The sequence below is a fragment of the Nerophis ophidion genome, linkage group LG04, assembly GCF_033978795.1.
Source record: "Nerophis ophidion isolate RoL-2023_Sa linkage group LG04, RoL_Noph_v1.0, whole genome shotgun sequence".
NCBI classification, from domain to species: Eukaryota; Metazoa; Chordata; class Actinopteri; order Syngnathiformes; family Syngnathidae; genus Nerophis; species Nerophis ophidion.
In genome coordinates, this window is record NC_084614.1 from 33,827,012 (window position 1) to 33,854,502 (window position 27,491).

Sequence of the window (27,491 nt, forward strand, 5' to 3'; positions counted from 1 at the left end):
GGAGGGAACCCACGCATTCACGGGGAGAACATGCAAACTCCACACAGAAAGATCCCGAACCTGGATTTGAACCCAGGACTGCAGGACCTTCGTATTGTGAGGCAGAAGCACTAACCCCTCTGCCACCGTGAAGCCCATCGCTGCTTAATATTAATTTTAAATGTCAGTTGGAATTTTGAATGTCGATACTGACATCGACCTTTAACTGACTCATACACACAATTAGAAAATTTGGTGAAACTCTCGTCTTAAAATGGGTTAATAACCCTGTCTCGCGACAAAGACTATTTGAACTATTATAGAAATGGTTTTAAATATATTCATCCTCCAATTTGAACTTGTGCGTCGGTACCATAACTGTGAAAGACATTTTTGAAAGTGTATTTTTGTACAAAGCTACTAACTCAAAAATGATCATGCTAATAAAAGGTATCTTGCTGCTGACCTCACTGCAACTTTAACGTTTATGCTCACTGGTGACCACATTAAGGACACCCATGCATGTCAGATCTTATGCATTCTTGCCTTGTCAATTGCAGCTTTTGCCTTGATTGTAAAACACTTACGAATGACAAAAGTTGGTGTAACTGACGTAATATTTTTTTAAAGTTGGTAATCAAGCTTGGTTTTTATGGTTGATTGCTTTCTAAAAAATATATTTCCTTTTTCTGCAAAATTGTCTTTAAATACCCATGTTAGTTTTACAATAAAAAATGTGAACAATTATAATCGTATTGACATCTAAGATTTCTAGCAAGTTTTCCAGCTAGCAATTTACGTGCTGTTTGCTAGCTGGCGATTAGCGCGCTGGTTAACAGTTAGCTATTGTTGCACGAGTTATCGGAAAGTGATTAGTGCGTTGATATCCAAATAAGCGGAACTTGTTAGTTAGGATTATCCTGCTAGTTGCCATCTAGCTATTATTGCAAAAGTTATTAGTGCACTAGTATACAGCTAGCGATTAGCATGTTAGTTGTCAGTTGGCAATTAATATGCTAGTTGACAGCTAGCTATTAGCAACGCTATACTGTATTTGAATATTTTGGAGCAGTGTTTTTTTCATTAAGTACCATCAGAAAAAACGTTGCTCTCCAAATACCACCATAATGACCAACATTAAATACAGTAGCGCTATAGGTCTAAGTATTCATAAAAAAATTTAACAAGTATATTTAATATTTTTGGTCAGTTTAGGGATATTTACTTTTATTTAAAACACAGTTTTTGACAATATATTTAAAGTAGAGCGTGCTCGCTCCATCTCTAATTCAGTTTAAGGGTACTTTGCATTGGACAACGTCTAAAAGAGCCCTGCTTTATTCTTCGCTTCCAAAGCATTTGGGATCAAAATTAATTCTAAAAAGATATCTTCACTTCAGCTTACATGTGTCAACTTTTTGCCATATGTTCAAAAAGTGCAGAATTTGTGTTTTTTTTGCTTTTATAGCTCATATACTTTGTGAGGAAAACACTACGTTTTTTTTCCAGCCCCCTTTTGTGCGTATGGAAGAGACCTTTGGATTTTTCATGCAAAGTTAGTGTTTATTACTTGCAATTAATCACACAAAATTGGAATTATGTCATTTATGTCAAAATATTAGGAATTTAAATTCTGCAAGCAAGTCATTTACTGTGATTATTCAGATTTGGAAAAAATACCAGTATTGGTTATTACATTGCATTTCTTAATACCATGGTAGTTGTATTACAGAAGAGTTAACACAATGTCTTATACGCTTGTATATGTTTGAGAAATAACACTTATTCTAACGTGTTTTTTTTGGAGTGAGCATATATGAAATAAAATCGCAAGTGAGGGGAAAAGTGTTTCACCAGGTTTTATTTCCTTGCTTGTTGTTCAGATAACTTGTTTCAACCTACCAGAGTTGCTGATGTAATAGTCATAAAATATTAAAAATATGTGGTCAAAGTAATAATGAACAAATATTGGTCGCAATAGAAAACCCTCTACTGTACCCATTCTTCATGTCATATAACTTAAAGTTCAAGGTAATCAGTTGTTTGGTTTTAATTGGTGCCGTGTCATCACAATTCAATGCTCCGAGAAGTATTAACTCTTTATTATTGTGCTTGTAGCAACTGCACTGTACACTGACAGGTGCATTATGTATAGGTGTACTGTATAATATTTTTGCTGAAATTGTTTAGTTGCATGAGCTGGTCAAAAATAATGGAAAAAGCTCACTGCAAAGTACAATAAAAATGTCTAATAAATATACACCAGGAGATTGACATTATTTGTGGATTTTTGTAAATGTGTTCACACAGCATCTATTTCTAGTTATGTAGTTTGAAATTTTTTTAGTAGATGCACAGATGGGATGTCTATGAAAATATTACATAAAATATATTTTGGCAACCAAGAATACATCTAAACACTATTAATATTATATGTAGCTTTTAAACAAGTTTTAGCACATCCACATCGGATCAACAACGGTCTTTTACAAGCTCAAAAATACCATAGAAATGGGCCAACTCTTTCATTTTTCAAACACGATGAAGGCATAAATAATTTCCAACACATATCCTTACAGTCACCACAAATGTGTTTCTTATATGTACCGGTAGTATTCACATGTGGACAGATGTGATGCGCACTCACGCGTCCGGAATACAATTTTGGCAGGGAGTCAGTTTTTGCCACAACACTGTAACCAACAAATAGTAGATTTAACTTAAAGTTGTGTTGATATCATGATCATTGATTCGCTGGCTGATTGCATCACAGCAGTAAAAATGTGTTCACTTTATCCCAGTTGTTCACATTACCATGTAGAACATGCTAAATCCTCACATTTCGTTTTTGGCGGTGACTTTCTAATCCCGCAAGGAAAAGCATCTTATATAACTAATTCCCACGCTTCTTTCAATGTACACCGTTAATAAACTGTGATGGGACATATTCCGATCTTGTCCCACCAATTGACAAGACAGAATTTAATATGATTGGATTTTTTTCCTGACAATATACTCGTCTCGATTTTGTTAACTCACATGTCAGATAATTGCGTTATCTTAGCCAATGTGCCTTTGTTTTGATTAGTTATCTAATGTTTACCTGTAAAAAACAAAACCCCAAATAAAATTAAGTTTCCAGTCCAAGGTGTGCTCGGCTGACTCTTAGCATGATGAATGCGCTGCTCATTCATTGGATTGCACAGATCAATCAATCAATCAAAGTTTACTTTTATAGCCCTTATCACAAATGTCTCAAAGGGTTGCACAAGCCCCAACGACATCTTTGGCTCGGATCCCACATCAGCAAGAAAAAACTCAACCCAATGGTAACAACGAGAAACCTTGGAGGGGTCCGCATATGTGGGGGCTCCCCTGGGTGTACCTGATGAAAGGGCCATTGTGGATGTACATTTACATATTTGTTTACTCATACATTTTCGCACATAGCACCTACGTACACACACCCTAATGCTCAGAGCTAAACATTGTTTGACATGACTCATAAATAAATCACAGGAATGTATCCCAGCCTTACAAGTGGATCTTATTAATATTTAACTCTTGTTATGTATTTATAAATGAGATATTTTCTTAGAGATGGATTAAATATTTTCTTTCAGTCCTGTCTTGATGACTCTGACTCATAAATCTGCAGGTTTGCTGAACGTTCTCTAACACTGAGAGGACAGTCTAGTAGTTCATAGCAGAATGTGCTGCGAGTACTGTACTTCATGTCTGATTTGATGGCAGGTACATGTACACACTACATACGTGTACACGCTGTACTTTTTGTACTTAAAATTACAACAATCCCTGATTAGTTTTAAAGCAGAGCGCAGAAGAACTTCTTCTCCCTGAAAGGGTTCTCTGAGGTGGGCACGGGCGTGATCAGGGGGTCGTCGCAGGAGTGGGCGTCGCAGTAGGCCATCAGGTCAGCCGCCGCCTTGGACACCTGCAGAGGATCATAGCGGTTCATGATGGCTGAATGTTGATAAACACACTTTTATATAATTTTTTTCCCTTCATGTGAAACGATTTTAATTTTCCAATCAAATTTGAATTAAGTTTTATACTAAACACATTTATGGAAAATGGTTTCAATAAACAATTGTGTTGGTGTCAAAAAAATAGTTTTTAACATATTTGCATAACTTACTATTTAATTACCAGCCCATCACTAACTCTGTGTGCCGTCGTGGACAATGCTATTCTTATCAGTGACCTAGCAGGAAAGGGCTACGAATATGTTTGCGGTAAAATTTCAAATGAAGTCAGGGTTCCTCTTAATGAAACTAGCACACCGCCACACAAAATTAAAACCGCCACACCTTAACTCTTGCTTTAAATGTGAAAACAAATACAAGTAATATAATGTATTGTAGCCTACAGAAGAAGTCAAAAGTCTGAGGTTTGTAACTTTTATTGTTAATTGTATGCTAACTGATCCAATTCCAACACGTATTCCCTTTGGGCACACACTTTCATCTCCGTGCTTCCTTATTCTCCGCCAATCCACTTTCAGGCAATCATGGGAACAATGAACAACAAATCAAAACCACATGAACATAAAACATTGCAACCAACAGGTTGTTACAGTTTGAATGGAGATATATATATATATATATATATATATATATATATATATATATATATATATGTATGTACAGTGTATATATGTATATATGTATATAGATGTATATATGTATATAGATGTATATATGTATATATATACATATACAGTATATATATATATATGTATATGTGTGGGAAAAATCACAAGACTACTTGATCTCTACAGAACTGTTTCATGAGGAGTTCCCTCAATCATCAGATTTATATATATATACAGTATATATATATATATATATATATATATGTATATATATATATATTCTATTATATGCGCACTATTGACTAGTAATGAACCAAAAACTCAGCCGCCGAAAAAGGACTTTGACCACGAGAACAGTGCTGCCGAAACACAATGTTGTGAGGACGTGTACAATATGCACAGGATTTTCTGGAACGTTGTCAGCATGTCTGCGATGTGGACATACTTTAATACATCTGAAATACACCCACATACATTGATCTAAAAAATGTGCAAATATTAAAAACAGAACGTCCAACTGGAGCAGCAGCGTGAAGCAAGTGCGACGTCATGCTTACTGTGTTTAATCTCTAACCACAAGTAAAATCCATAACACCAGAAAATTATGCTTGATTTGATTTAAAAATCCCTATTATTCTCGAGTTTGAACACTTTAAAAATTCTCAACAAGTATGTTGTACAATAAGCAGCAACAAATGAAAAATAAAGCAAAACAATATGAAATAAACTATTTGTCAATACTACTTAAAACTATGATTTGTTTTGAAATCTATGTATACATTTTCAGAGTCTTTTTAAAGAAAATCATATAGCAGATTATGCAAATTATACGACGATATCAGGGTGACTACGTCCACACCATTAGAGGTATCTTGGCAATCTTGGGGAAACCCTGGAAATGCCCTTCCACTCCCTAATTGACTTTCAATATGTTTCTTCATGCAAGTTGGGGCACCCCAAGGCCCTGTTAAAATACAACAGGTAACCCTTTCTCACTTATTTTGTGTGTTTACAGTTATAGGTACACTGTTAAAAGCACACTGAGCTGTCATGCAGTAAAAATAAATTAAATAATGAAATGTGGAATGGCTGAATTCTGTATATTAAGTTTTCCACAAATGCTTACATTAAAATGATTGAATGACTGACATCAAATTGTCAAATCCTAGAAGGCTAAACTACAAATCTCATATTAAAACTACTGTCAAAACAACACTGTGTTTATCCAGGACTTTAGGGTTGCTCTTTGGACTCCTGTTATTGTTCTCTATAAAAAACAAATCAAACTCCATATAACTGTCCTCATATTTCATCATTTTAGCCCAATTTACCTTTGCATCCCTTAAGGAAGTGGACTGATTTGAATATGTGTTCATTGTGTTATTTAGATCAACAGCAGCATTTTTTTGTGGTATACATGCTGCAGGAACTAAATGTAAGAATGAAAATGCAATATAATCAGCTGCGGAAATACTTTTGAAATGTTCTTATAGTTACTACTTCTTTATCCAAAGCAGTAATTGAATGGATTTACTTCTCAACAAATATAAATGATTACCATTTAAAGGTATTTTTTGGTTACAGTTATACCTCAATTTACGGTGTTTTAAGATAACAGCTGACTCTCTGCTAATTTTAAATTGCAAGCAAAAATTTGAGTTACAGGTTATTAGTTGGTGTAGAAAATGTCAGTGAACCCTGAAAGAGCCGCCCAAAACCAATTCTTTCTAACCATGGGAGCGAAGAAAGTGAGTGTGAGGGACAGTGCTGAGAAGAAGAAGCGGAGGAAACAATTTTGAATTAAAGAAATAAATGATCAAAAGCGTGACACCAACTTGGCGAAGCAATTTAAGCGTATCTCCGCTGGTCTGAACCCTACTGAAGCAGAATGAGTCATAACACCAGCCAAGAATATTAAAATAATATAAAAACGGCGGGCATTTATCCATGAAAATATGATAAAGCGGCTGATGGTGTGTTTGACGGAGAAGCAACTGGAAGTCCACTCTCCAAGGTAAATGCTGTATATTACTTCATACAACCCCTGTAGTTGTAAGTAGCATATTCCGTTGTATTGTTTTTACACATCATTTATCATCTAAACATTTGTTTTCGTTTTTAAAAGTAATGTTAAATGTTAAAATTGTGATGTTTTGGGGGAGACAAGCACCACTACATTGTTTTCAATTTGTTGCATGGGAGATATTGATTTGAGATACAAGTGTTTTGAGTTAAGAAGTGAATAATATTTATACATCTTATATGTATAGCGCTTTTCTCTAAAGACTAAAAGCGCTTTTACATAGTGAACTCCATTATCTACATGTTTTTCAAGCTCCATTTAAACCAGTGTGGTTGGCACTTTGTAGCAAGGTGGGTCAAGTGTCTTGCCCAAGGACACGACAGTGACTAGGATGGCGGAGGCCAGGATCGAACCTCCCGGAACCCCCAAGTTGCTGACACGGACGCTTTACCCTCCAAGCCACACCACCCAGAACCAATTAGGTTTATAAGTTGAGGCACTACTAACCAATTAGGTTTATAAGTTGAGGCACTACTGTAGAGATGGCTGCGACGTCAGCATGTTGCTGAGCGTGGCTCCTACAGCGCACTAGCTTATGTAGATATATCCATATTTACTGTGCTATAGCAGTCAGGCTAAGTGATGTTCATTAGATTTTCATGCATTGTACTTACTTGTACTGTCAAAGTGCTAACAATACATATCCAGTTCAGCTTATTTTCAAACATGCATACGATACAATGTAATGCATCACATATTTACAGTTGTTTCATTTGATAAAAAAACAAAGTACAACTATATAAAACTGTTATTCCCAGTTTCTTTGTTTTAAATGTGTGGCATGTTTTGCAACTATGCAGCAAAATGAGCTGCAATTATTATTGGCTTCATTTCCATGCAGTCTACAACAATGGTGTACTCTAGCACTTTGCCCCGACTAACTTCGCCTAAAAGGAGGACCATGATGTACGTAGCTGGCCTTTATATCTATGAATGGACATATCTACATGGCGGTTCACATTAAAAGCAATGCATTTACATTGAAAATACATCATGACACGCAGTACCAAAGGGTGTGTCTGCTCCCTGCAAGTAGTGTTGCTGGCATGCTTCCGATTGTGATTAGCTAATTTACAAAAATGTCACTGCATTATTGCTAATATTATATTATTGTTAACAATTGACATAATTGATACATGCTGCATATTATTTATTACAGAAATGTATCGACAACAAAATATTTTGGGAAAATAAAAATACTGATCTAATCACTCTTGTATCGATAATATAAAAACAAATTTGATTTACAGTTTATATAGCACTTTTCTAGACACTTCAAGCGCTTCACAGAGAACTGACAACCCATCATTCATTTGCTCCACTTTCACATATTGGTGGTGGTAAGCTACGTTTGCCCTGGGGTAGATTGACGGAAGTGCGGGTGCCAGTTTGTGCCTAGGGCCCCTCCGACCGCCACCAAATATTCATTCACATCCATACACGTGTGAACGGAACTAAGAAGTGGGTAAAGTGTCTTGTCCAAGGACACAACCGATGTCACTAGAATCAAACCAAATACCCTCGAGTTGTTGGCATTGCTGCTCTACGATTAGAGCCACGCCTTCTCATATACTGATAGTACCCTTGGTATCGATACCAATTTAGGGATGGATCAGCCCTCCTACATGTTGTGTACTTCTGACCACAACAATGCTGACACACCACGAGTTGTTATATATTACCTTGTAAACTTTAGTGAGAGTAATACATGATAACTATACTTAAGAATGGGCAACATGGTGAAACAGGGGTTAGTGCAGGTGCCTCACAATACGAAGGTCCTGAGTAGTCCTGAGTTCAATCCCGGGCTCAGGATCTTTCTGTTTGGAGTTTGCATGTTCTCCCCGTGAATGAAGACATGCACCTGGGGATAGGTTGATTGGCAACACTAAATTGGCCCTAGTGTGTGAATGTGAGTGTGAATGTTGTCTGTCTATCTGTGTTGGCCCTGTGATGGGGTGACGACTTGTCCTCGGTGTACTCCGCCTTCCGCCCGGATGCAGCTGAAATAGGCTCCACCACCCCCCGCAACCCCAAGGACAAGTAGTAGAAAATTGATGGATGGATATACTTAATACACAAAGAAATGCAGTTTATTTGCTGTACTGAGGTTAATTATTATAAACTTCGGGGAGCGGCTCTACTCTGTGTATGCAATTCATTGTTCTCCCATAGACCTGCGATGAGGTGGTGACTTGTCCAGGCTGTACCCCCCCTACTGCCCGAATGCAGCTGAGATAAGCTCCAGTGACCCCCCCCCCCCCCATTCCCGTGACCTCGAAAGGGACAAGCGGTAGAAAATGGATGGATGGATGTTCTCCCATAAAGACTCATTGTTGTCTAAAAAGTTAGGTTGTAATTTTTTTAAAACAGCAAATTAATCAGAGTATCTTTAACTATAACGGCGTTATTTCAAACACTCCATATGATTACCATTGAAGTGGACCATGTGCGATTCTGTAGATGTTCCTAATATAGTATAATTCTATGTATTTACCTTTATCCTGCAGAAACTAGCCTCTATCTTCAGTTGCTCCACCAGCTTCCTGGCCTGGCCGACACTCATGGTGCTGTTCACTGGGGTGTCTCCTTTCATTCTACGGCCACAAGAAATGGACACAAAAAGCACACATTTGTTTGCATTTGTTGATTTTATCCTGGTTACTCCATAAAGAGGATTGGCTTTAATTTGGTATTTCATTTGCAGTCAACAGTGTGAATCAGCTTCACCACATGCACTAATGAACCACAAACACAACATGTCACCTTAACGCCGGGCTCAATAATACCAACTGTGATGTTCATACTCGATTTGGTCAATTTTTGAATGGAAATAATAATAAATTTTCAAATCCTCAGATCTAATTCACCATGCAGGGCCCACCGATCCTTCGAGCACATGTGGGAAGAAATGGAGGCTACAGCTGCACAAATACTACAAATATTACTCCAAATAACATTAGATATGTTGTTAATACAACACAATAACAGATAAGAAGTGAATCCATTCAAACCATACTAAATTTTGCCCCCATTTTCTTTGCCTCTCCCATTTGTGTCCTTACCCGTATAATACTCCTCTTTAGTTGCGATCTCCCCCAGTCTTGTCTGTCGTTTTTTTTTTTTTTACGCCTCTTGATGTCAGCTCGTGGGTGTCTGGTGTCAGCGTAGCCGGACCCCACCCTTACAGACGAGCAGCCTGGATACTCCCCTTACTCTCAACAGTCCAGTGCGCTGCAATCCTGCCTCAATGAGATGTGGCAGATCAACCCCTCTGCAGTCAGTGGTATCTGCCAGATGGAGGGAGGGATGGAGTAGGAAGGGGAGGGGGGCACCATTCATTAGGTTTTCATATGAGATGAGTAGAACTAGCCATATTTATACAGGGAAAATAATAGCATCTTGTAGATCTGACAGCTTGAAATGGGCCAAAATGGGTTTACATGTTTGTTGTTTGGCGTGAAAAAACTGCACTTAGCAATGTCAGCTCTTAGATGTCTGAATCACGACGACCACTCCCTCCCTCTCTGATGCCCTCCCTCTCCTCTGTTGCCATGGCGACTACTGCAGTCCCATGGTTTACACAACATTTTAGAAAGGGAATGATTGCTTAAGAAATGTTGTCCGCAGAAAAGTGATTCATAGTGCTGCATGTGACAATAGATTTTTAGAATCACTATAGCAGGACATCCTGTACATTTTGAGATACAATACAATGCAACCAAGTAAGCAGTAAAACGCATAATTGACGGTGCAAATGCTAGATTGTTTTTTTTCAGACTTTAATAGCGTTTAATGTGTTGCTCACTTCGAATGATCGTATATAGATGTTTATTTCGCGTTCTTACTGAATTGTCCCTCTGTGTTTGCTGTACTTGTCTCGGCTGCCGTAGCTCGTTAGGGCTTCAACTGTTAACACGACGATATTATTCTTATTCTCATTCATGTTAATAGTACTAACAACAAAGATAATTTCATTACCATGCCTAAAAACCTCACCAGGCAGTCCATTTGAATGCTTGTGTTTTCTCCTCAGGGCGTTATTGCGCCCCCCGCGACCCCGAAAGGGAATAAGCGGTAGAAAATGGATGGATGGATGGAGTCTAAACAATAAACAGTTGTTGGCGTGAGTCTAGACCACGTGACCAACACGCAATGCATCCTGGGAGATAGAGGAACCGCGGGCCAAACTCTTTCAAAGCAGATGAGTGGTGCTTTTCTACCGCAAGTAAGAACCATTAATTGAATATAAGACGGTATTTCCCTTTCAAAAATGTATGTAAAATACAAAGTCGTCGAAAGTTTGAATTATTGTGAATGAGACAAATATACGCGTCTTTTTATTTATTTAATAGAAGGAACCAACTGTATGGGGGCCGACAGGGGCAAAACATGCAATGACGTCCAAACCCTCCAATAAATTATTCGTAAAACGAGGGTATTAAAATTATTCGTTTTATTATTTTAAGATACCTGTTAATTTAGACATAGATAAAAAAATAAATAAATCCTGATCTTTTTAATTGCCCTACCTACTAAAAAATATCCATCCATCCATCCATCCCTTTTTCTACCGCTTATTCCCTTTGGGGTAGCGGGGGGCGCTGGTGCCTATCTCAGCTACAGTCGGGCGGAAAGCGGGTTACACCCTGGACAAGTCGCCACCTCATTGCAGGGCCAATTACAGATAGACAGACAACATTCAAACTCACATTCACACACTAGGGCCAATTTAGTGTTGCCAAAATAGTGAGGGATTAAACATTTCCCTTGCCATGTGTGTGAAATCCCTGATGCCAATTGTTAATTTACTCCATAGTAATTAACCATGCTTATTATGTCCAACTTAATTACCATAATGACAGTGATGATGATGATGATGTGGAGTCTTGGAGACAACTGAGACAGGAGATGGTACGACTCTAACTTGCTCATATTTTTACTTTTAGACTCACATCTCCAAAAAAATGTTAAAAGATATTTAAGAAGAATTTGTTTTAAAATGATTTCAGAATGTGTTTTTAACTGCCCGTTATTGTCCCCTCAAACGGCAGTTTAGAATAAGCCTGCATGGAAGGTCAGAATGTATTGTTGACATTGGGAATCCATGCAGCTTCTATGCCTGGGGGTTCATGTCAATAAAGATTGCTCAAAGATTTTCATTTCAAACCATTTGTGATATTGATTCATGACAGCTGCTGGACACTGACATGCCACATGGGTTACTGGTTGTAGCTGGCAATATTGAAGAGTAAAATAAGTGATGTGCTTATTCACAGACTGATTGGAATCTGAACATTCTCCTGAACTGACTTGGCCAACAGACTGTAAGTAATTTACCTGCTTTGGTTTTGAAATTCTAAACTTGTAGTAGCAGTGACTTTTGCAACTTTGATGACTGTTTACATTATTAATACAGTTAGCAGTGATATCGCTAGGCTCCCATTCATCATAGTTTTACATTACTATTACATATAATTCCATAGTAAAATGACTAATATTGTTACGTCTATTCCAGTGTTCTTGATACAACTGCCACAATTTTGGGCTGATTTATCAATATGGGATTATTAAAGAGAGCCCAGCCTTATAAAACGTGTTTTTAAGTAAACTTTGATCTGATTTCTAAGTACTAGAGATGTCCTGATTAAAGGAATGGGTATTTGCCTTTCTTAAACACTATCTTTTTCCGCAGCTGTGTCCAAGTGTTTACGTGGCTAAAGATTGTACTCACGTGAAATTTTAATTCAAAAGAGATGCATGCTCATGTAGACACAATCACATTTCCATATTCCTTGTTGCACACATGCAGGAGTTGCATGAAATCCCAAAGGGTGTGTGTCTTTCCAGAACACTGGCTCCAATTTAAGAGCAAGCTGCAACCAACAGTCTATCCACAGTGCGAAGACAGTTCGAAGGTACTGATCCTCACCACTATGGCGAAACATAAACTCAGTTTCTTCCAAGTAGCATTATCACTGGAGGACTGGACTAAAATAAATAGGTAAACATGCTTCACACACACAGCTAACCGGTAAAACTTCAATGTAAAGTAGGGGTGATCGATCCAGATTATATATATATATATATATATATATTACAGTGGGGCAAAAAAGTATTTAGTCAGCCACCGATTGTGCAAGTTCTCCCACTTAAAATGATGACAGAGGTCTGTAATTTTCATCATAGGTACACATCAACTGTGGGAGACAGAATGTGAAAAAAAATCCAGGAATTTATTTTGTAGGAATTTTTAAGAATTTGTAAATTATGGTGGAAAATAAGTATTTGGTCACTTCAAACAAGGAAGATCTCTGGCTCTCACAGACCTGTAACTTCTTTAAGAAGCTCTTCCGTCCTCCACTCGTTACCTGTATTATTGGAACCTGTTTGAACTCGTTATCTGTATAAAAGACACCTGTCCACAGCCTCAAACAGTCAGACTCCAAACTCCACTATGGCCATGACCAAAGAGCTGTCGAAGGACACCAGGAAGAGAATTGTAGACCTGCACCAGACTGGGAAGAGTGAATCTACAATAGGCAAGCAGCTTGGTGTGAAAAAAACAACTGTGGGAGCAATTATCAGAAAATGAAAGACTTACAAGACCACTGATAATCTCCCTCGATCTGGGGCTCCACGCAAGATCTCATCCCGTGGGGTCAAAATGATCATGAGAACGGTGAGCAAAAATCCCAAAACCACACGGGGGCACCTGGTGAATGACACGCAGAGAGCTGGGACCAAAGTAACAAAGGTTACCATCAGTAACACACTACGCGGACAGGGAATCAAATCCTACAGTGCCAGACGTGTTCCCCTGTTTAAGCCAGTGCATATCCAGGCCCGTCTGAAGTTTGCCAGAGAGGACATGGATGATACAGCAGAGGATTGGGAGAATGTCATGTGGTCAGATGAAACCAAAATAGAACTTTTTGGTATAAACTCAACTCGTCGTGTTTGGAGGAAGAAGAATACTGAGTTGCATCCCAAGAACACCACACCTACTGTGAAGCATGGGGGTGGAAATATCATGCTTTGGGGCTGTTTTTCTGCTAAGGGGACAGGACGATTGATCCGTGTTAAGGAAAGAATGAATGGGGCCATGTATCGTGAGATTTTGAGCCAAAACCTCCTTCCCCGTGGAGCCCCAGATCGAGGGAGATTATCAGTGGATAATTGCTCCCACAGTTTATTTTTTCACACCAAGTTCCTTGCCTATTGTAGATTCACTCTTCCCAGTCTGGTGCAGGTCTACAATTCTTTTCCTGGTGTCCTTCAACAGCTCTTTGGTCTTGGTCATAGTGGAGTTTGGAGTCTGACTGTCTGAGGCTGTGGACAGGTGTCTTTTATACAGATAACGAGTTCAAACAAGTGCCATTAATACAGGTAACGAGTGGAGGACAGAAGAGCTTCTTAAAGAAGAAGTTAGAGGTCTGTGAAACCAGAGATCTTCCTTGTTCAAAGTGACCAAATATTTATTTTCCACCATAATTTACAAATACATTGTTTAAAATTCCTACAAAGTGAATTCCTGGATTTTTTTTAACATTCGGTCTCTCACAGTTGAAGTGTACCTATGATGAAAATTACAGACCTCTGTCATTATTTTAAGTGGGAGAACTTGCCCAATCGGTGGCTGACTAAATACTTTTTTGCCCCACTGTATATACACATACATATACATATTTATATATATTTATATATATTTATATTTATGAATGTGAATGTTGTCTGTCTATCTGTGTTGGCCCTGCGATGAGGTGGCGACTTGTCCCTGGCGTATGCCGCCTTCCGCCCGATTGTAGCTGAGATTGGCACCAGCGCCCCCCGCGATCCCGAAGGGAATAAGCGGTAAGAAATAGATGGATGGATATATTTACAAACCCCGTTTCCATATGAGTTGGGAAATTGTGTTGGATGTAAATATAAAGGGAATACAATGATTTGCAAATCCTTTTCAACCCATATTCAATTGAATGCACTACAAAGACAACATATTTGATGTTCAAACTCATAAACTTTATTTTTTTTTTGCAAATAATTAACTTTGAATTTCATGGGTGCAACACGTGCCAAAGTAGTTGGGAAAGGGCATGTTCACCACTTTGTTACATCACCTTTTCTTTTAACAAAACTCAATAGACGTTTGGGAACTAAGGAAATTAATTGTTGAAGCTTGAAAGTGGAATTCTTTCCCATTTTTGTTTTATGTAGAGCTTCAGTCGTTCAACAGTCCGGGGTCTACGCTGTCATATTTTATGCTTCCTAATGCGCCACGTATTTTCGATGGGAGACAGGTCTGGACTGAAAGCGGGCCAGGAAAGTACCCCCACGTTTTTTTTACGAAGCCACGCTGTTGTAACATGTGCTGAATGTGGCTTGTCATTGTCTTGCTGAAATAAGCAGGGGCGTCCATGAAAAAGACGGCGCTTGGATGGCAACATATGTTGTTCCAAAGCCTGTATATACCTTACAGCATTAATGGTGCTTTCACAGATGTGTAAGTTACCCATGCCTTGGGCAGTAATGCACACCCATACCATCACAGATGCTGGCTTTCGAACTTTGCGTCGATAACAGTCTGGATGGTTCGCTTCCCCTTTGGTCCGGATGACACGATGTCGATTATTTCCGAAAACAATTTGAAATGTGGACTCGTCAGACCACAGAACACTTTTCCACTTTGCATCAGTCCATCTTAGAAGATCTCGGGCCCAGAGAAACCAGCGGCGTTTCTGGATGTTGTTGATAAATGGCTTTCGCCTTGCATAGTAGAGCTTTAACTTGCACTTACAGATGTAGCGACACACTCTATTTAGTGACAGTGATTTTCTGAAGTGTTCCTGTGGTGATATCCTTTAGAGATTAATGTCGGTTTATGATACAGTGCCGTCTAAGGTATCGAAGGTCATGGTCATTCAATGTTGGTTTCCGGTCATGCCGCTTACGTGGAGTGGTTTTTTTCCAGATTCTCTGAACCTTTTGATGATATTATGGACCATAGATGTTGAAATCCCTAAATTTCTTACAATTGCACTTTGAGAAACGTTGTTCTTAAACTGTTTGACTATTTGCTCACGCAGTTGTGGACAAAAGGGTGTACCTCGCCCCATCCTTTCTTGTGAAATATGCTGTTTTTATACCCAATCTTGGCACCCACCTGTTCCCAATTTGCCTGCACACCTGTGGGATGTTCCAAATAAGTGTTTGATGAGCATTCCTCAACTTTATCAGTATTTATTGCCACCTTTACCAACTTCTTTGACACGTGTTGCTGGCATGAAATTCAAAATTTAATGATTATTTGCAAAAAAAAAATGTTTATCAGTTTGAACATCAAATATGTTGTCTTGGTAGCATATTCAACTGAATATGGGTTGAAAATTATTTGAAAATCATTGTATTCCGTTTATATTTACATCTAACACAATTTCCCAACTCATATGGAAACAGGGTTCGTATATACACAGTGTATATACATATATATATATGTATGTATATATATACATATATATATATATATATATATATACATATATATATATATATATATATATATACATATATATATATATATATATATATATATATATATATACCTAGTATATATAAACAATATAAGTATTTATAGTATATATAAACAAGTATGTATAAACAATATAACAAAACAAAACAATTTTTATTTTTCTTGTTATTATTACAAAGCCTTTTTTTGGTTGTTTTTTTTATAGTTTGCAAAGTCAGGAAGTAAGTTTTTGGATACAGGAAGGCTTTGAAGACAAACCCCAAATGATTTGAAGGGGAGCCAATTGTAGTTTTTGCTTTTGTTTACTTATTGTGCACTATCCATTTTATTTTGTTAAAAATACATTGTATGTATCATTCATTACTACAGATATAATCATCATCTGACGTATCTGATTTACAACAATACTAGCAAATTCTACATTTGATATAAAAGGGTGTTATTGTGTTTTACTTTATTTACTTGCTATTAAGCATTTTCAGTTTTATAATCTATAGTCAAAGTATTGAAGCGGGGCTTATTCAGATCCAAATCAATTGGACTGAGAGTTGAATTGGGTTGACCGAGATCATAAACTAAAATGGCACTATCACATGGTCACAGTGCAACACACACATCTACAGTGTCTTACAAAAGTGTGTGCAAAGCTCACATCTCAACAACCATTCCATCACATCTTCTCAAAGGACAACATATTGAAATACTAAATGAATATACGGTATCTCAATAGTGTAGTCGGTGTACAGCTTGTACAACAGTATAGATTTACTGTCATCTGAAAATACCTCAACATTTAGCAATTGTGGTCTAAATTGCTGGCAACTCAAGTGAATCCACCTCACAGTGAACAACGATTGCATCTCTTGGAATAATGCCACCATCATAAAGTTTGCTATAGATGTCCTGACCACCGGTGGAGAAGAGGCTGCAAGAAAGACTAACTCAGGTGGTGTCGTACCTCCATGAAATCATTTCTCTTTAAAAGCTCTCAAAAATTGGGGATGTCCCAATCAATTGTCCACAGATCTGATTTCATGTAAAAGTATGATTGCATTTGCCGATTAATGCCACTTAAACACAAAAGTGGCTGACAAGCTATCAGTTATTTATGTGTCTCCATACACAGTATGGCGCCGCTCCCCTAATGTAATTTGCATTGTGGCAGAAACTGCATTTCTTAGTATCTTAAGTATCACTGGAGGAAAACGCTAAACATGTTACACACTGACATGCTAGTAACTAAGCTAGTTTAAAACAACACCAAGAAATATAGTGCTTGGTAAAAAAACAACAAATAAGTAGCTATCATCATGAAATAAACAAGTAAATACTTGTCTAGAGCAGGGGTCTAACATTTTCCAAGCCAAGGACCCCCTAATTGACGAAAATACAGAGAGGGGACCTCTCTACCCTTATATCTCTTATAAGGGCCGCTTATTTTTAGGTGGGAACTAGTGCACTAATCGCTAGCTGGCAAGTTGGAAACTAGTGTGCTAATTGCCAGCTAAGCCCGCTAATCGCTAGTTGGCAACCAGAGCGCTAATTGCTAGTTATTTTAATTGCTAATAACTTTTAATGTTTATATACACACTGCAGTGGAGTTTGTTGGATCAATATTCATGTGTATTTAAAGGGGAACTGCACTTTTTTTGGAATCTTGCCTATCGTTCAGACAAGAAGACACAGGTTTTTATTTTTGCATTCTAACAAATAAAAATCAGCTCGTTCAAGGTAGCTAGCAATGCAGCTAATTGGAGCAATCAATTCTACCGCTGAATCACTTTAAAAATGCATTCAAAATCTGTTAACAATACTTAATTTATGTTCCGTAACCTGTATAATAACCAAACTGTAGCGACATTGTTATTGTACGAGTGAACACTGAGGAACTCTCTTTCGGGTGTAGTAACACATCGGCGCGCTTCTGTATTAGCCGTAAAAGCTAACTATGGCAAGAGATAAGATCGCTTCTACGTCAGCACGGAACACGTTTGAGATTATAATGCACAACGCTGCGATAGAACACAAATCTATACTGACTGAAAAACATGACCAATCATATTACAGTTCATGTTCACATTTAATTTTTTGTGTACACAGCTAGCTATACAGCATATGCTGGCTGTCATAATACACACATGACGTGCTGCGTGTATCATGATCAATATAAAGTGTGACTCACTCGATGGACAGTTGTTTCTTTGGTCTAGCTGGAGGGGACATTTTTCTCTGCTTTATTTGGGGTAAACGGGCTTCACGGTGGCAGAGGGGTTAGTGCGTCTGCCTCACAATACGAAGGTCCTGCAGTCCTGGGTTCAAATCCAGGCTCGGGATCTTTCTGTGTGGAGTTTGCATGTTCTCCCCGTGAATGCGTGGGTTCCCTCCAGGTACTCCGGCTTCCTCCCACTTCCAAAGACATGCACCTGGGGATAGGTTGATTGGCAACACTAAAATTGGCCCTAGTGTGTGAATGTGAGTGTGAATGTTGTCTGTCTATCTGTGTTGGCCCTGCGATGAGGTGGCGACTTGTCCAGGGTGTACCCCGCCTTCCGCCCGATTGTAGCTGAGATAGGCGCCAGCGCCCCCCGCGACCCCGAACGGGAATAAGCGGCAGAAAATTGATGGATATTTGGGGTAAGCACGCCAATAAGGTCAAAATAGCTTGTCTCCAAATTTCACATTTGCAGCTTCAAGTTGATTTCACCTCACTCTATTGGCCTCCGTCTGCTCCAACGTCTCACCCTGTTCTTCGTGTTTCCTTCTAGAAACAGCAGTTCGTCATTCACTTGTTCAGCTTTGAAAGATAAGGTTGTGAATCCTCATTTGTCCAAAAATAGTCGTCTTCGTTGTTTTGTTACAAAGGCTGCCATGATTAGAAGACACACAAGCGTTTTGTGTCCGGAAGTAGGAACACACTGGAATTTTAATGTGCACTGTTATGGAAACAGAAATCAATGCGCAGAGGACATCATCCCGAAAAATGACTAAAATGATCAAAATACAGTAAATATTGAACATATTACATATTGGTATAAACATGTCTGTTACTACATTATATATAGACTTTCAGTGTGGATTTAAACCATTGATGGAGGGTTTTAAAGTTGTTTTAGAGGACTTTGAAGGCTACAATGGTGACTCTCATTAGTCGCATCTTTCAAGCGTTTTTTTATCTTTTTTGAAATCCTAGTAAATAAAAAACGTGTGTTCTTGTCTCTAATAACTATTGTGAACAATACGCAAAATTCCAAACAAAAGTGCAGTTTCACCTTAAAGATATTTAAATTTGTGAATAAACTGCACTGGGAATATAAATAAACCTAGTCTTTAAAAGTCTAATAACCAAAAATTTCACGACCTCCTACAGCTCACAGACCTTCCTTCAGTAGAAATATTCAAGTCTAGAGAGAGGATTACTCTGCTCTTTGTGTCTTCCTTTGTGTTCTTGATGTTTCCCTCTTGTTTTTTGGTCCGAGCGCCTTCGGGATTGCACAACAGGAGGTGACAATTTTGTGACTTCTGCGCTGCCTTTTGGTAGACTTTTGAATCCGGCTCGGGGGAGCCTTTTGGCCATGGCCATGTTTGCACCGAAGACCAGCTGCCGGCTTTCTGCCACACTGGAGTCTGCTTGTAGAAACCGAGGATGAACAAGCTTCAAAGAGCCCTGGCTAAATGAGCATCTATCGGTCTCCCTGTACGGATTGTCGCTCATCCTCGCAGACCAGACAATGGCCGAGGGCTAGTCGGCTCTCTTTGTTGCATTGTTGGGTCTGTCCCAAATGTAATATGTATTATTCATTGCTTTTTTTTTGTCATTTTGTTGAGTTTTACTTTTGTAGCTATGTGTAGAAATGGCTCTGCTAAAGTGGCATCTGGTTTCATTAACTTTGTGGTCTTTTAATGTTTTTTTATGTCCTAATTTTTTTTTAATGAGTCGCTCTTGTTTTCATGTTTTGTGGACTTTTTGTATCTGCACTGCAACCACATTATTTTCCTGTTGTGGGATGAATCAATTCAGTCCCATCCTATCTTATAACAACTGTCATGTGGTCCGTTTTCCCGAGTCAGGAGATCATGCTCTCTCTGCTTAACAGTATCACAATAGATGTTACAATTTATATTTCCCTCAGTGAACCGCAGCTGTCCAGTGCCGGCACCACTCATGCAGCGACAACAATGTATGTGTGCTGAGTCATTTTAATTGTAAAGTGAATTTACAGTATACTGCGATGCAAGCTGTACACTAACACTTCTAAAGTATAACAAAGTTCCATGTCTGTGGTGTACAGTAGATGTACTTTAATGAAAATGGTGGCTTAAATGTGAGGAGTGTACTCACCTTTGTGCGATAAGTGATTGCACAGGAGTTAATTCCAGCCATAAACTGAACATGTGCCACATTGATACGCCTGCGGGGGCTTGAACACACATTTTGTGAGTCCCAAACCAAGTGTTACGCAATGCTGAAGGAAGCAAATGTGGGTGGGATGATGATCAAAATCATCAATTCCAATTGGCTGTTGGTATTGACGGAACAGTTCAATACTACAGTAGACTGGCAGTTGCTAGGACATGGTTCATTTGAACTTCTAGCTAAATTACACTGAATGTCCTCCCATTTAAGAAAAGATGCACACGACACATAGCTGTATTTCAATATTATTTTATTATTAGCAAAAGAGCCAGTTCCAGCGTGTTTACCAGAAATGAACATGAGAACAACTTCACAATCCATCCATCAGGTTTTGCACTGCACACTTTTAGGATCCTATTAGGGTTACACTATTAAATTTAGCTAAAAACAACAAAAGACGGAGATTGGAAGAGAAACATTGGTGCCCCCTAAATCATTGTTGCTACAGAAATGTAAAAAAAAACAAAAAACATAAAAATGCTGCATGTCTCACACAGTCTTGAGCTGCTGCTGTCCACCTCGCAGACGGGGGGAAATTGCGCCACTCTTCATCCAGGATTGGAGTTTAATTTCATGCCAACAAACTCCTCTACTCCTCACGCTTCATTTACACACACGTCACTTGAGTAAAATATCAAGAATAAAATAAAAGCATATTTCAACCCACTGATGAGAAACCCTTAAACATGTGAAATATGCTAAATTAATATGAATCACGGCAGTATAACTTAAAACGTTGCATATCAGATTGTGCTACATGATGATTCATAAACACTCGTTACCCCTAAATATTTTTGTTTTTTTTTAAGTACAAGGAAGTGAATTGTATCGGTCGACATATTCCTTATTATTGTACTAAGGTTCATTTAGTTGATGACAAAAGGCATTCGATGCTCCAGCACCTACTGTATCTAGATATGAAGGTACACTATGTGGACAAAAGTATTGTGACACACTTCCAAGTTAATTATTCAATCAATTAGAGGTTGGTTGATAATACACTGGTCTTATGTAAGATGTATTCTTTACTTAAATAGCGCATACAATATCGTAATTCCTGGACTACAGCAAGGCGCCTTCACAAACGCGGGAATTATGAGTATCAAACATTACAACACAGGCAAGTCGTTTTTTGCACAAACCCTATGTTCTGTATTGTTGCTGTTTTTTCTGTGATGATTACAATTTTATGTGGAATGTATTTTTTAATTGTTAAATGTGTTACTTAGCTATCATTATGTATATGTAATTACAGCATTTGAATATCAATAAATTCTGTAAGAACAAAAAGGCATCGTTTCAAACAAGAATCCAAGTTTCCTTTATTTTAAGTATCGGTTTAGGCACCGTTTCAGCACAACCACCGTTTCAAAAGTACCAATTTGATACTAGTAGGAATCGGTATCTTAAACATTTGCATGGATACGGTAACGATTCCCCATATCTGGGAATCGATAACGGTACTGAACGGCACCAAATTTCGGTACTTTTGTGTTTTCATGACGTGCTAGTTGTTAAATAATAAAATCTCTCTTTTTTTAATTAAACAATTAACAATAATAACTGTGTTGTCTCATTGTTTTATCTTGTTTTCTTATCATATTTCTGAGTCTAATTTGCAAGTACTATATAGTAGACTTTGAATGCAGTTGCAATTCCAGAACCTTAGATGGCAGACTGTTGTGTTGCAAAGCCAGGAAGTAGTCTTTGCCATTAAGTTGAATATACCAGTCTATTGTTTTCTTGAGCCCTACAGTACTTTTGCACACCAGCTTTTTTATTTTAATGTGTACCTTAGTTGTATTTTTAATTACCAAATATGGTGGTGTTGAAATAACCATGAAAAATCACAAATATTATCACATGTACATGGCATATCTAATCTAAATTAGCATTGAGCGAGCGCATTTTCAAAATTGGAGCCTACTGTAATTTTGAGTGCTTTCTTTTGTTTTGTTAAGATTAAATATTGCGAGGCAGTCCGCTCTGAGTACGTGATTCCCCGCCAAGTGTTTAAGTCGGTACTGAGTCTGTGACGTCACGTGCAACAAAGGTATTGAAATATGGTACTTTTTAATTTTATGTAAATCGATACGCAAAAATTCCGTCGGTTTCTATAAAACTACAGCATTCGGTACCCTTCCGTAGGTGCTACTATTGGTTATAATTAAAACCAAAATACCCATCCTTTATTAAAAGTTGCGTCTAGCTATGAAAATATTTATCAAATATAAAAAAGGTGTACTGAAAGACAAAACTAGTGCCATCTACTGTACGGAGTTGGAAAGACAAGCTACGTTCACAATATTTTTGTTGTTTTTGTTCCAAATTTGTATGATAATCACCAAATGAATGTGAAACAATGACCTTGCCTCGTGCATGAATAAGAGTTGTTCACCCATTTTGGACAACTCCATCAGTTTTTGGGGCAGCTCTAATTCTGTTCCAGTACACAGGTATTTTGCAGGTATTTGTTGTGAAAAAGCTTGACTAACCGCATGAAAAAACATTTTAGAGTAAACTAAAGGACAAAGATTGTTTTCCGACATCAGCTATCTAGGACCTTACAAATGTCCGTCTGGACAAAAACAGATGTACTAGTCCTTAAAGTGCACATCTGTGTCCATGTGGACTGTGCTGCTATAAAGGTTGTAAGGTTTGGATTCCCTGCTAACATATTTGTAAACCCAATTAATGGATTCAAATCTTGGAGTCCTCCCTTCTGTTCCTCCATGGATACTTTTGATTGACTTTTTCGTGTTGTGGAAGTGTTTCATCTCTTTGTGATCATTAACTGTAAAAGAAGCTGTATTTTCTTTCCACCGTATACTTTCTTTCTTTTTAAGGAAGACCATACAGATGCTCCAATCGTGCATGCAAAGATGAACACGGCTCTGAGGCAGCACATCAAAGCGTGCGTTAAATAGCTACGTAAGCAGGGCTTCTTTCCAAACCTGCACTTCTTTTGAGGTAAATGCGACTTATAGAGAAGTATTTGTGATATAGCAGCATTGTAGAATTAGGAAGACAGAACTGTCTACTGTTGTCTAAATAGAAGGACTATTCAATTATGGAAGGGCGGGAGACAAATCACAGGTTGTGGTAGGGGGACACCAAGGCATTTGAAAATGTGTTGCCTAATTTAGGTTTTCTCCCTTCTATTATATGATTTTTTTTTATTTTCAATAATCAGCAGCTTCAAATCCCATATCTGGTACATTAATAAGTAACACACTGTTGAAACATACAGTAGCGAGTAAAGTACAAACAGGAAAGTAGCCACAAGTAAGCAATGCACTGTTTTACAATGCAGGCATCAAAAACACACTTGCAAATCTTTCCTCTTTACAAATGCAACAACACACACTCGCACTAGACTCCGACCCAAAGGGAACACTTGAGCGTCTTCACAGTAAGTTCATAAAGCGCAAAATGAAACAACTTCCTTCCACATACATTTGCATAAAAAGTCTATAAAAATCATGGGAGTGATGACAACCGGTTTGGCTGATGTTTCCCAAGCTAAAATGAGAACAATAACAAGAACAGAAGAGCAGCATTTAAAAAACAACAACTTCTAACCAGGAAACGTAACCTTAGAAAAACATACATAACCCACAAATTCACAGTCGTAATGAGGAAACTGAAGGATGAGGTATTAATTTGGTTTAGGGAACTTGTTGCAGGGGATTTTACATCTTCAAAGTCAATAAGGGATCTATTCATCCTTAAATGATGAAGCCATTTGTGCAATATCCAATAAAAAGTTAAGGCCTATTTTCTTTTAAATCTGAATTTCAGTAAAATGAGGTGTGTCAGAAAAGTTCCAAGACTGTCAAGCCACGGGGAGTTCTTGCCGCATGGCTAGACGACCAAACAGCAAGCAATACTATGGCGTTTGTTTTGCTCAGTATATGGTAAGAGGCAGGAATTGTGGGAGGAGAACTCAAGGCTGGGAATGTGTGTAGACTCCAGGGCGATTATTTTGAATTTGAATTTATGTGACACCAGTCCTCCAACGTTTCTGACACATCTTGTACACTTGCATTTATACCAGGGCGATACAATTAACCAAGATTATTTTTTTTAAAACAAAAATGTCATTAAGGCTTTGTCATTCTTTTTTCCAATAAAATTAATGGTTAAAATTATAACGTTGCTAAACTACAGGAACATTTTACTTTTCATCCAATTAACAAATCCATTGTGAAAACACACGTGTTCACATTGAGTTATCTAACTCAAGCAATCAACCCTCTTTAACCTAAAGAGTTGTCATTTGACCTGCTGTCAATAAGAGGACAGCACTGCAGTAGGCGTCCCTGTCAGATTATCTGAATAATAGTATGTACATTTCGGATGCAAGAATTTTGCACAACACGTTATCAAAAACAGTGTATGGCAATCTGTTTGAAAATTTTGCAAAAATAATCACAGAAATCCCAAATTATTTGTACAACACCAGTTTATAAATGCTAACACCAACAGGAGGCTACATGAAAAAATCCCGCCAGTTAAAGCGGAATGAACACTAATGGCCTGATCTACTAAGACCCCAAATAACAAGTGCTATATGGCGTGTGCAAACTATAAAGTTATTATTGGGGGTGTTGCGTGTGATTTACTAAAACTGAGTGTACAATTGATAAGAAATGCAAAAGTGGAGCAGCCCACCTTATTTAAATGAGGATTTTGCATGAGCTACACTCATTTCCTCAGCTACAGTACCTGTGGCATGTTGCTATGTTGTTGAACAAGCAGCGCACAACTATAATCTGTGTCACTTTTTCTGAGCAATATACTCTAGAAGCGCCATCTCGACAACAGAAGTCATGTAAATTGCTAGCATCTCTTTCCTTTCTGTGTTGTCTTATTTATTGCAACACAAATTGTAAGTTGCTCCATACACAACAATCTGTTAGTTGACAAAACAAACACCATTTAAACAATCCAGCGGATTTGTTTTGGTGTCTGCTGTCGACAAAAATCCGCCCTACAGAGTCATTCATCAGCTTTATGATGGAATTGTTGGGACAGACAGTTTGTGTAATATTTTTATTTCTGAAATACGTCGATTGCAGCGATCCCAGCCAAGTGTGCGTAACTGCGCTAGTTTGCACGTACCTTAGGCATTGGTAACTGTACAAAACTGACAAAAATGACAAAAACAGCAGCCGCAAAACAGTTTCAGGCTTTATAAATCACATGGCAAGGGTTAAATGATTATATTTGTATCTCCTCCTCCCAGTATTGTGGGCATGAACAGATCAAGTTTGTAGTTTGCACGTGTTTTAAGAGCATATGTTTAGTAGGTCAGGCCCAATATGCATTATAGCTTCACATTTGATGAGAGAAAAGATTGCATTAATACATTTTTCAATGAAGACACTAAGCTTTGCTTTAGGCTACCCTGTACCCTCCGCTGTTGTTTTCATCCATGTTTTTGTTTGTCTTCCTAGCAGAGCATAAGTTTGCGGCAAGGTGGTGATGGTGATGCTGAATGAAGCTACACGGCCTCAACCTTCACAGTAGAAGAAGCGCTCACAGTGACTCGAGGTACCTTTTCTATAGTCAAAGCCTTCCCAATACAGCGATGCATAGTCATGAGGGTCACAGTGAGGAGAGTAAGGCATAAGGAGAGCCCATTCTTACTTCTTCAAAAAAGGTAAACAAACTTAATACCAAGTATATTTTTGAGAAGCTCTATGTGCGCTCTCTACCTAAAAAGAGTGTAAACATTTTTAAATGGCTCTTTTTTTCTCCTCTCCTTAAGTTTGCAACACGTAGAAATCCTAAACCGTCAACAAACACACTGGTCTTTGTATAAAAAACAGAACAAAATCGCTACTTTTTTTTTTTTTGACCTTTGACTACTGTTGGCAAAAGTATTTGCTTCACAATTCACAATATTAGGTACACTTACACAATCTAATGTAATCATCTAATAAAATATCACAGGTAAATCACACATTTGTCACTTTTGGTCAATACTTACTAATTTAATAAATGTGTTTATTGTTGTGGCTGTAGTTAGCATTGACTTGGAACTGTGATACATCTTACTGAGAGAGATTTCTAGAATTGTGTCTCTTACGTTGAATAACAAGGTGACTTATTTAGGGCTGGGCGGTATGCAAAAACAATTGTTACGATTATTTTTTTCCTATCACCCGATCTCGATAAATATCACAATTTGTATTGCATTAAAGTAGATTGTCCCATGCAGGATTATAGTGATTACTACATCCCTACTGTTTAGTACTACAGTTTCTTGGAACAAACATTTACACCGTGTTTGATTGAGGTAATATATGCTAACAGCTGACAAGTGTCGTTTCGTTAATATCTATGATTGTGTTTACTAAAGTTTGCAACAGTACAGGTAACCCATTCTACAGTCCGTACCTGGATTTAGTGTTTGTTTTTTAGTACGTTTTGTGGAGGTAAAGAGAACAACTTTTTTGCCTCTCAAAGTTATTTAGTTTTTCTTGCTTGTCATCACAAATATTCTGCAATAAACAAAATATAATTGGTATAGTTGATATTACAAGACTTTTACTTCAAGTTAACATTTACTAAACAACACTTTGAAATGGTAAATTATTATTTGAATTATTTAATCACTTGTATACATCAGTGCTTCTCACCAGTGAGTTGGCAAACAAGCGGTGACCCACATTGTGGAGTCTTTAAAACTCAAAGTTTGTATCTTATGTTGAATGAAAATATATTAAAGTGCATTTTGAATTTGAGGTGTTTTTATGCGCAAAGAAGTGCCTGTCTGCAGAGTTTTTTTTTTAGTACATGTCATATCAGAGAAGTGGAAACTTGCAGACACATAAAGTCTGATTAAAAATATTCAGATATAAAA

The 27,491-nt window shown here is 37.9% G+C and overlaps 1 protein-coding gene and 1 long non-coding RNA gene across 2 annotated transcripts in view; one reads left to right on the plus strand and one right to left on the minus strand.

Moving 5' to 3' along the window:
• Positions 1 to 1,492: 1,492 nt before the first annotated feature.
• si:dkey-175m17.7 (uncharacterized) overlaps positions 1,493 to 27,491 on the minus strand; it is an 80,619-nt gene continuing 54,620 nt past the window's right edge. Inside the window, exons 6-7 of the mRNA XM_061896422.1 lie at positions 9,175 to 9,274; positions 1,493 to 3,934 (exon numbers count right to left, since the gene is read on the minus strand). Of these exons, the coding sequence (XP_061752406.1) occupies positions 3,806 to 3,934; positions 9,175 to 9,274 (229 nt within the window). The 3' untranslated portion in view covers positions 1,493 to 3,805. The remainder of the gene's footprint in view (positions 3,935 to 9,174; positions 9,275 to 27,491) is intronic.
• On the plus strand, positions 10,583 to 12,730 carry LOC133551309 (uncharacterized). The gene is made up of 3 exons (XR_009806474.1): positions 10,583 to 10,905; positions 11,957 to 12,004; positions 12,528 to 12,730. It is a non-coding gene; the product is annotated as an uncharacterized LOC133551309 (long non-coding RNA).